Consider the following 11,026-nt stretch of genomic DNA (forward strand, 5'->3'; position numbering starts at 1 on the left):
ATTTTTAAGGTCAGCCTAATGGTTAGGTCGTCCACAACTATTAGTTGACTCGTACACACGGTGGAATAAATAAGATTTACTCATCGGTTGTTGCTGTTTTATTTACCCAATAATTGACAAGGTTGATTGACCGACGACGACGCCTAGAGTAGAGTTCAGCGATGTTTTAGTAATAAAGTAGACCTGTATTTTTTTGTTGATTGGCGTTATTTTGGACATAATGAAAATGAAATGGGGTTTAACGTCCTACTGTTCTGCTCCGAACTGGGCTAATGAAGAGGGGCATATGCCATACAGTGTGCTACGAGGGAAATTTTGCCCGGACAGCAGCACTATGGCCTACTCTTATATCGAATTCCAACTGTCAAGGGATCTTTTACGTGCACTCCAATGTGTACACAGGATCTTGGTTTTTCATCCCATCCGAACGACTAGACAGCTGTCCTTGTCAGGACCTCCGTCCTGCATTACTGACAAGGGGGAACCAGGCCGGAAAATCTGGATGAACTTTCTCGGCCAATGCAGGGATCGAACACCCGACCTCCAGGCTAGCGAGCCAGGGTCTTACCCACTTAGCCACCGTGACCCCATAGACATGAGGAATTCAAAATGAAGATTAAATGTGCTGCACCGCGCCTTCCAATATGGATAAATCATGGATGGATAAATGTTTCTGATAAGATTAGTTTATGATGTCTAACATCCTTTATCTTCTTTTACAATTACATTGACAGCTTAATCACTCACCACAAGGCATCACATGTTTTTGTTATCAATGTCCATGAAGCCCGTGCAATTTTCGGGCCAAATTTAACCTTTAAGTTACTACGTCCGTAGTATGCAATGCCTTACATGTATATATGGCATGGAACCGCATATGGTAATTGTCTAATTGAATTCACATTCGTGTATATTTATGGGATTATCAAATTTACCATTAAATTATCATTCGCCACCTGTGATACCATGCGGGAAATTTGGGGGCCAGTAACAAACTTAGTCGTCATGGATGTGTGGACGAGTCAACCCAGTCAACCAATGTATTTAGATATTTGTGGATGACTTAACTAGACTTTTCGTGTAGACGAGTTTGCTTGTGGACGAGTTAACTGGCATTCTTTAGCCCTAAAGCTTTTTTACTATAAAGCTGAAGTTTACCGTATCCCAGTAGGTGCAGGAGTAGGCTACATGTATTCTGTAAGTGTAATGTTAGAATTAGATTACAACATCACTCTGTCCGTTATTTCTAAATATCGTCAAATCTTGCAGCACACTTGTCCCTTCAACCAATTTTTTATTACAAATTTATGAGGTGTTAGTTCTACAACAGTACGAAATGAATTCGGTAGGCCCCTACACCAACAAAAGCAAGACCTAAATTAACCTACACCTTTAGCATTAATACATCTCAATAGTGTTATAGAAATTGTGAAGATTTTGTTTGTGGTTTTGTATCTAACAATTCTACATGAAAATGGCGTTTGATTATTATAAATTTGGATGTGGCAAGAATTGATTTCTTTGCCTTCAGCCTTGGCGATCAAAAAAGCATCACAATGAAATTGAAATACTCAAATAGACGTAAGGCGTAAGGATTCCAAAATATCCTTAGAACACGGGGGGGGGGGGGCTTATTTTCATATCAGATGTCTTTAGCATCTGGAAGTATCAACGAGAGCCATCCTCTATCAGACATCGTCACTAAAGTAATTAGTTTAAAACGGTCTGTTTTTTTTTTACCAATGCCAACTCTGTCTTGGTATAACAAAGGGGAGATAACTAGGTAGGGAGAGGTTGAATTAATCATTTAAAAAGTAGGTCAACAACAAATTATTTATTTTTTTACTGATGATTTGTCTAGTGGGCACTTTTTATTTCAATCAATATGACGCCAATATATGAAGGTTCCATAAGAAAGCTGTCTGAACTAAGCATTCCTTTAACAAGTGTCAAATAAATGGCGAATTCCTGGACGATCTCACCGGTGATCAGCCACATTCCACAGCGGTGCAGACAGAGTAGACTGGGTACCGCGCCCATTTAGCAGTCTCATTTTGCCCCGGATTCCCAGTCTAAATGTATAATGAGGAGATTTTGACATTATTCGAGAATATATCGAATTTTCTGTTTCAGTCTGCACGATGATTTAATTGAAAAGCGACGGAAATCATAGTAGAACAAACTCACCTTTTTTGTTAGTTCTTGTGCTATACTTCGAATCCCTCGGATGCTGATACAGTTTATTACACGACCTTCGTAGATATTTGCTATTCCAATTTATCTACGTATCCCTTATATTGAATAAACTTTCGTCTTTTTCTAATATTACTTTCCCCCACAAATCTTTTTCAAGCTAGCATCCTTTAAACTGACTCCCTGGGCTTCAAATGTTGGAACTATACGTAGATAAGCAATAAAGGAGAGGCTCAAAATATTTACAGGGCTTCTAATATTCAAGGGAGTAAAAGCAATTACTTAAACCACTGACCACGTGGTACAAAAATGAATGACTAATATTGTCACGTGACTGAATTACAAATTAATCGATTTGATGAATAATGCATGAATAATTGTGAAATAGAATAGGCATGAACTCAGAAATTAGACTTGGCGAAAACAGATGACTACCTACAGGTCGTGGAAACATATAATTGTATTTTGAAAATAGATTCGAGTGGGAAATTCCGCGAAGCCGACAGGCTGGAGATTCAGCCAAAATAATGTGTAGACCAATCACAACGCGTATAATATTAGACTTTATTTACGTCACATATTTACAAATCTAAGGTCAACGTGTTATGGCGTACATATTTCATCGTCAAACTCATTTCAACTTGTAGAAATAATTTTTGGAAAATGGTAGAATTCGCATCGATCAAGAAGGAAAATTCATTCCCACTTGTTTGAGGCAAACCAGGGATACCGCTTAACAGGCAAACACACGCAATGGATGAAGAAATGGTGCCAGATTTGCAAAAACTACAACCTGTTCAGACGTTAGTTTTCATGGATTTTGAAGCAACGGGACTTCCCCAAGATAAACCTCAAATTACTGAACTTTGTCTGATCGCCGTGCAGAGGAGCGAATTGATGTCTTCAGATGGGAATCCACGAGTTCTGAACAAACTGCAGTTATGTGTTAATCCGAGGAAACCAATATCGGCGAAAGTTAGCGAGTTAACAGGTGATTTTATTTTATATAAAGTATTTGTAGATATCTAATCTAGTAATCTAGGACGTAAAGACTCAAAAGGCGTGCCTGGACTTTTTCCGATAGTGATTGTGATATAGACTTTAGTACTATTATTTGTAATAAAAGTAGCCTACGAATTAGGCTGAATGCCATGCGTAGGCAACATCATCTAATAATATCTTCTTAGTAGTTTAGATATTGTTAATGTTATCGTATCGTACTTCAAACTTGACTTGTTTTGGGATTTTTCCCCATAAACCTAGGCAAAACCAAAAAGACCAAAGCAATGGTAACCATGCATGAATCATGGCATCCTTTTGTAGGTTTTTTGTGATCGACAAAATCTTTGGTATATTCTTTAATTTTGTAATTTTTTGATTTCAAAGCGACTTAAATTAGATTTGATTTACTTCAAGATGCAGATCAAGGGAGGCAGCTCTAGTTTTGTTTAGAAAAAGGTAGCCTCCCTTTAATTACAAAACAAACCTATTGGCATGGAAATGAAATGAAATGGGGTTTAACGTCCTACTGTTCTGCTCCTATACTGGGCTAATGAAGACGGGCATACGCCATACAGTGTGCTTTGAGGGAAATTTTGCCCGGGCAGCGGCACTATCGCCTACTCTTATATCGAATTCCAAGCCAAGGGATCTTTTTACGCGCATTCCAATACACGGGACCTCGGTTTTTCGTCATGGACCTGTGGGCTACCAGCATACCGCACCGGTGTTACGTACAATTATTAGTGAAGCCTCTTGCCTATCGGGATAAATTTGAAGGTTAACCATATATTAAACTTTTGTTTTTTTAATTTTAAACAGGTTTGTACAATGACCATCTAGATATAATGCCACCTTTTGACCACCATTTAGTTCACCTATTCAACCAATTCCTGGACCGTCTGCCACAACCAGTTTGCTTACTGGCTCATAATGGCTACGGATATGACTTTCCTCTGCTGAGAACACAACTTCTGGAAATTGAAATGGAGTTAAATGAAAAAGTTCTATGTTGCGATTCTTTGATGGCCTTTCGATATTTAGACGGTGCAGACACGCTAGACAGTCATTTACCATATTTGACAATGAAGAGAGAAATCAATCCTAAAACGCATTATCCGGTTGTTTGTATGGATTTCGATAGTCGACCCGGTCCAAGTCAAAGACAAAATGGCGATCACATTGATCCGGTTTTATCTAATGAACGCACGAACCGTCATCAAGAACAAATTCAAATTGACGAAAATTGTAATTTAAGTGCCGACATTATTACAAATCAAAATATTCCCAATCATGTGAATGATGATGACAATGATGAAACAGTAGAATCGTTTAATTCTACGCCTCCGGATGAGGAAGAGAAAAATAATGTCGGTGAAAATATAGCAGAGATGTCGCCACCGCATCTAGAAGAGGAACACGCACTAGCTAATAACGGTTCCCCTGGAAATCCCGACGATGAAGTTGACATTAATCTCGATCCACTACATTTTAAATTTGCTAATGAAAGAACACCTCCGAATAAACCGCCGGTAATCAACCCAGTGCCTCGTAAAATTATCGCTCCGCAGCCCAGATCACACGATGATATAAGCTTAGGCAATACTAAAAGGCAGCTTAATTTCGAAATCCAAGAACCCAAACACACAGCGCCAAACTCGATGTGTTACGATTCAAACGAAAGATCAGCTCCAGTATTTGGAAACACCAAAAGGCAGTTAAGTTTTGAAATGGATTCATCCAACAATCAAATGGAAAGCGAAAGTGGTGTTTCTTGCAATAATGGAAAAAGATCGAATAAAGACTCACCAGACTCGATCGCAAAGAGACTTTGTGCAAATAAAGAAAGTCACAATTCACCTGCGCACAATTTATACGAACCTTTACATATCGACACAAATACTGGAAATGCGGAAAGTTTCCCCCAGAGCAGTCTAGAAGACGATGACCTTTTATGTGCCGTGGAAAATACCGAAAATAACATTGACAAGGTCAAAAATAAATCGTCTGTTTCTAACCAGAAATGTAGTGTAAGGTTAAATAAAAATGTGCCTAATCCTTCCATTAAATGCGTGGTCGAGGGAGAACCGGGGCCGTCTTCGACTTCCAGATACAGTTCTAGTCTTGTTCAACAAATTAAAATTACGTCTGGGCAAAATTTAAACAGCACACGCAAAGAAACGCCTTCTAAGGTATCATATAGTTTACCTAAATTATATTTAAGAATTTTTGATGAAACGCCGATTGCATCCCACTCGGCTGAAGACGATTGCGTGACACTAATGAGACTGGTCAAAAATGCGTCTCCAAGATTTATACAATGGGTCGATTCGTTTTCTATTCCGTTTTCTCATATAAAACCTATGTACTAGATTTTGATACGCATTTATTTTTAATTAAATTATTTTTTTTATATATTATAGTTCTGTGGGTTATTTTCACCCTAAAGACGCGTTATGTAAGAGCTTAAGAGCTAATTCTTCCTATCTTTCTTCTGGTTCCAAATGTTATAAATTATTAAAGATACATTATGGGAGATAAGATATAGAGATGACAGTTCTCGCTATAATAGTTAACAACTAGATAGTGTAAAGGTAATTTGCTGAAAATTTCAGTCAAATTGATCCACTATGAGCCGAGAAAGAAGCGGGTGAAATTTTTGCATAGTCTCGGTCATCATTACTAAAACCATTAATATAAACAGCAGTCTCGATTATCCACTTTTTCTGATTTAATTATCTTTGGCCGTTAGCGGCATATATGAATCTAATCCAGCCTACATCGAAGGCTAGCCTTGACATCGAGAGTTTATTATGGTCTGGATAAGTTAATTAATGTCTAATTGATAATTTAGATAACATTTCAGGCCTAAAGAAAGACTTGTAATAAGCAGATTTTGCTCTTGCATAATGCATGTTTAATTAGACATTTATCCACAAAACAAGCCTATAATCAACTCTATAGATCATCGGATGATTGGTATTTTGAACGGGCTGACAGGCGGTCTCCATTTAATAGTTTAATTTAAAAATGGATAATCGAGACGTTGTTTATTATCGTAACAACGGTAGCAATGAAAATCGAGACTACACTATTCTTCAAATAGCCATAACTTCGCCCATCGGAATGAATTAATTTGACTGAAATTTTCAATACATATTCAATTTTCATCAATCATCATCTGTTATTAAACTATTATAGCCGACATATTAGCTCTTTATCGAAATCTTATATAATGCATCTTTGAAATTTTATATAAAAAAAGCTTAGATACGGGGCGGACATGTTTTTGCACCTTAAAATTTTGTATAAAAATACATGTATATATAAAAATAAGCTTTGATATAAAGGGGTGGGCATTTGTATTTTTATCTTAAACTTTTGTATAAAAATAAACTTAGATAAGAGGCGGACATTTGTATTTTTCACCATAAAATTTTGTATAAAAATAAGCTTTGATAAGGGGCATTTGTATTTGTATCTTAAAATTTTGTCTAAAAGTAAGAATAATCTTAGTCAAGCAAGATGGGCCTGACATTGTATTTTTGTGCAATTTGTGGAATATTCGTTGGAATGGTTTCGACAATTGTCATTAAAGCCCACTGTTAATGAATATACATGTGCAAATGAATCATGAAAACAATTTGAAACAAATTCGGATAAGAATTCTATGACAAATTAATGATCTGTAATGTATAACGCCAGTGCAAGTAGAGGTGCATTTTCGCTTTTTTAGCTTAATTTCAGATTTAGCCTTTTCTTAGATAATTTATATATAATGCAGGTGGGAGCTTTGTTATTGGGAAAGCTTTGTTACATGTTTGTTGTCGAAATTTTGTTATATGCAATATAATTTATAAGGAAAGGGTAACCGTTAGGCACATTAACACATGTTATTAATTAAGAAAAGTAATACTAGTTGATATTGTTATGGTTATGTGGAAAGTAGTCCTTTAAGAAAAGTAATACTAGTTAATATTGTTATGGTTATGTGGAAAGTAGTCCTTTAAGAAAAGTAATACTAGTTGATATTGTTATGGTTATGTGGAAAGTAGTCCTGACTATTTTTCGCAGCTGTTGTTTTGATTTATTAAGTAGAATATTTAAAAAAAAAATAATAATAAGAATGTTATGTCTTCCGAAGTATTTTTCTATATGTATATTTTATATTATTAATATTTATTTAGCATGTTATATAGTATTTTAATATTTTGCCTTATACACTGTTAGAATTATTATGTATTTTTACTCTTTTAAGCTGGCAGAAATGTTGCCATCATTATCACTGTATTTTAACATTGCATGTTATTTCACAGTCTGTAATGTAACTTTACCTTATCTATTATACATCCAAGGTAAATTTGCATATCTGTAAATGGAGTACATGTATAATTACCACGAAATTAATTTACATAAATGGTAATTTAAGAAAACATTGTAAAAAAAAACCCAAACAAACCATGCTGTGTAATTTGATAAGAGTTTTTCTAATTATATCTCGTGACAAATTGCAATATTTCTGCAAGTAAATTTACTATTCTAGTGTAGATGTAAATGTTATGTAATTTGACGAGGTAAAATTATTAAGGGGAATGACTTTCCCCACTTGGCTAATTAGTCCTAGCTCGATCCTGGCGAACACAGAAAGTTTTTGGGACCTTTCAGTCGAGCATATAAAACAACATTAGATAATGGAAAGGGTAGGTGGGATGAAACTGCCCAAGCAAAATGTCCAACAATACACATTGGGTCAATTCAAGTTGTGTTGTAGTGGTGTATAACTGGTGTTCTTTTTAGTGCCTTAACTTGAGCCCCTAGATTTAGCACTAGTGTTACACCAGTGTTTAAACTAGTTTAATACAAGTGTTCACACCGATGGAATATAAAAATAAAAAAATAACCTATAGCACTAGTGTTATATATAAAAAAAAAGTTAAGTAACTAGGATCTATGTTGTATTTTTGTTGTCTAATTCAATCAGTATTCAGTTGAAATTTCCTATCTGAAATTTCGCATAATTCAACAGGTCTGCGATCAACATTTATTTGTCTTACTTTTTGACCATATATGGGTAAAAAAATAATTTTTAGCCATAAAACTAAATCTAAAAGCCTTACAAGAAATTCCCTTTTAGCCGTCTGCTGTTTGATACCAGCGTTGTCATAAATGACTTAACCTAGGGGTTAGTGTTAGAGTTATTTTTAAAATAACAGCAGATGGCAAGAAGGGAATTTCTTTTAAGGTTTTTATCTATATATGGCCAAAACGTAAGACACATAAATGTTGATCGCAGACCTGCTAATTTACGAGAAATTTTAGGAAATTTCGACTGAATAATGGTCAAATGGGACTACAAAAATTCAACATAGATCCTAGTTACTTAACTTCCTGGAAGCGGTTAGTTTTCCCCAATTACCTTTCTTTTGGTGTTTTTTTTTAGTTGGCCAGCCCATGCAAAGAATTTAATGCGTAAGTGTAACATTTAAAAATAACACTAGTCTTATAGGTTTTTTTTATTTTCCACCAGTGTTAACACTGGTATTAAACTAGTTTAGACACTGGTGTAAACACTAGTGCTAAATCGAGAGGCTCAGGTTAAGGCACTAAAAAGAACACCAGTTATACACCACTACAACACATCCTTAACACAAGTGTAACCCGGGACTTGAATTGACTCAGTGATCTAACTGGTGTTAAATACTACACCACCTTAACCCAGGACTTGAATTGAACCGATATGTATTTTTGTTATACTTATAACTGTAAAATATATATATATATATATATAATTTTAACAGTGAGTGATAGCTAACCAGAAACTCTTGATTCAACAAACTCGCCTATTCCCATTTTGTTGCGATGCACAATATGAGTGACAATAAAGGAGTGTTTGAATGACCAGCAAAATCAACCTCTTATTTCGTATTCGTAGCACCAACAGTTGTCAGCCTAAAATTGAACAGTTTTATTACTGCTTTGCAACACACTAGAAATAAAAACTGATTGGTTAAATTAAATTTAGAGCACCTTTAGGGCTAACTTAATTTCTCAATTAGGATTGGTCGATACCAGGCATACGATTTGGAACAATTCAGCCAAATCACAGTAGGGCAATTAATCAGGCGCTAAATTTCAAATTTGATGTAGAATTTAAACCGAATTTACACGTATGATTCCAATTAGCTTAAGTCAACCCATGTTGCAATAAATTTAAAAATTTCATTTTGGAGTATTTGTTCACGTATTCATATTTTCATCTTCGATTCCAATTCTGACTTCATGCATCAATAAAATTAGCAAAAAACAAAGAAATACAAACCAGGATTCGAATTGGCCCCGATTCGTTTCAACTACCACACTGATCAGCAGTGAATATTCTCTAGGCCGCAACATCGATGCGACTTAATGAACCACAAATATTAACTTTTTCCCCCGACAAATTAAATTCTAAAACATTTTTTTTTATGTATTAGAAAAAAAAATAAAGATTTTTGAAGTATTTGTAGGTAAAAATTATTTCCTATTTTAGTGTAAATGGGTATTAAAACGAGTAAAAGGGACCATTCTGCTAGAATCAGTAATGTCTTATGTAAACAATGCAAGCGCTATTGAGCCAATGATTGACGTCGCGTGATGTGACGTCATGTGTTGAAGGCAGTCATCTTTTACAGATATATTAGAAAACTTTCGTAATACTCTGTGAAACAGATTGTTCAACTACAAGCAGGCTATTCTTGAATGAAAAATCTGGATTCATCATTCGAACACACCTTAAAGAGTGGATTACTTGAGATGTTAATTGTAGTAGGGTGTAGAAAAGCACCAATTTTTAGATTTTGTTATGCATATTTTATCTACCGTTGTTATATATATATATATATATATATATATATAAATACATATTATTATATATTTTAAGTTAGACCTTAATGTTATTAACTTCTTGAAGTTTTGTTATGTGCGTAGTTAACTTTTCCATAGAAAATACATAGATCGATTTTAAAATCCGCCAAAGGGCCACATTAGCCCAAAATTAACTGGACATGCTCACTACCCATGGCTTAAAACGGTCCACAAAATCTGTGTGTACTGCGCGTTTGGTGTCTGTTTGCGCCGTTCTTTATTTGACGTCAAAAACATTATATCGCGATCGTCCAGTTACCCTTTGATATTATGTTGTTTTATGCCACGGGTAGTGATGATATCTATGTTACGCCGCTATTGTAACACCAATTCTAGGAGTGAGTGTGAAGTAAGCCTCTTACAACAGATTGTCCAGTTTATTGTCAGTGTTCCAAGAGTAATGGCTTTTTTTTCTCAGATTTTATTCCTGCAGTTTTGGCACAAGAAATCATTATGTTTGTACCACCCGTTCCAGTCTCTACTGCCATAGAAATCATTTCGTCACATAACTGTCGATATATTTTAGTTGTAATTGCTATTTAGTTGATTACCATTAACAACATGTAAAATAATATTAAAAATAAAGCTTCATGAAAATCTAGTTTGTCTATTATTATCACATATATTGAGATTTATTTACACTTCCTTGTTACATATAAGTACACCCACCCCACCCCCTCCTTGATTTGGGTCAAAAACGGAATGAACGGTTTCATTGTTTTTTGTTTTGTGGAATGATAATTTGTGCCCATTCAAAACTTTACTTCCATAGATAAATGTCACAGTTGAGATGTGTTTAACGCATTCGAATTTATTGGGCCGAGTGGATCCCCCTGGCCATCGCTCTTAAAGCTTGTACTTCATTCCGTCGACAGCGACAAACCAGATAATACCGCCCCTGCTACGGAAGCTGTACCACCTAGGAGTAGAA

General features: G+C 35.3%; 2 protein-coding genes across 2 annotated transcripts in view; one reads left to right on the forward strand and one right to left on the reverse strand.

The window, feature by feature from the left end:
* The window catches only part of LOC126811415 (spectrin alpha chain), a 52,049-nt gene extending 49,660 nt beyond the window's left edge, over positions 1-2,389 (reverse strand). The window contains exon 1 of the mRNA XM_056098458.1: positions 2,188-2,389. The gene's annotated coding sequence lies outside the window, so the exon portion shown is untranslated. The remainder of the gene's footprint in view (positions 1-2,187) is intronic.
* A 236-nt stretch (positions 2,390-2,625) lies between these two features.
* On the forward strand, positions 2,626-10,696 carry LOC126828911 (uncharacterized). Its single transcript, XM_050558978.2, has 2 exons — positions 2,626-3,184; positions 4,015-10,696. Exons 1-2 carry the CDS (start codon positions 2,947-2,949, stop codon positions 5,562-5,564), a joined length of 1,788 nt encoding a protein of 595 aa, XP_050414935.1. The 5' UTR covers positions 2,626-2,946; the 3' UTR covers positions 5,565-10,696.
* The last annotated feature ends 330 nt before the right edge of the window (positions 10,697-11,026 follow it).

This window comes from Patella vulgata, chromosome 1 (genome assembly GCF_932274485.2).
Source record: "Patella vulgata chromosome 1, xgPatVulg1.2, whole genome shotgun sequence".
NCBI classification, from domain to species: Eukaryota; Metazoa; Mollusca; class Gastropoda; family Patellidae; genus Patella; species Patella vulgata.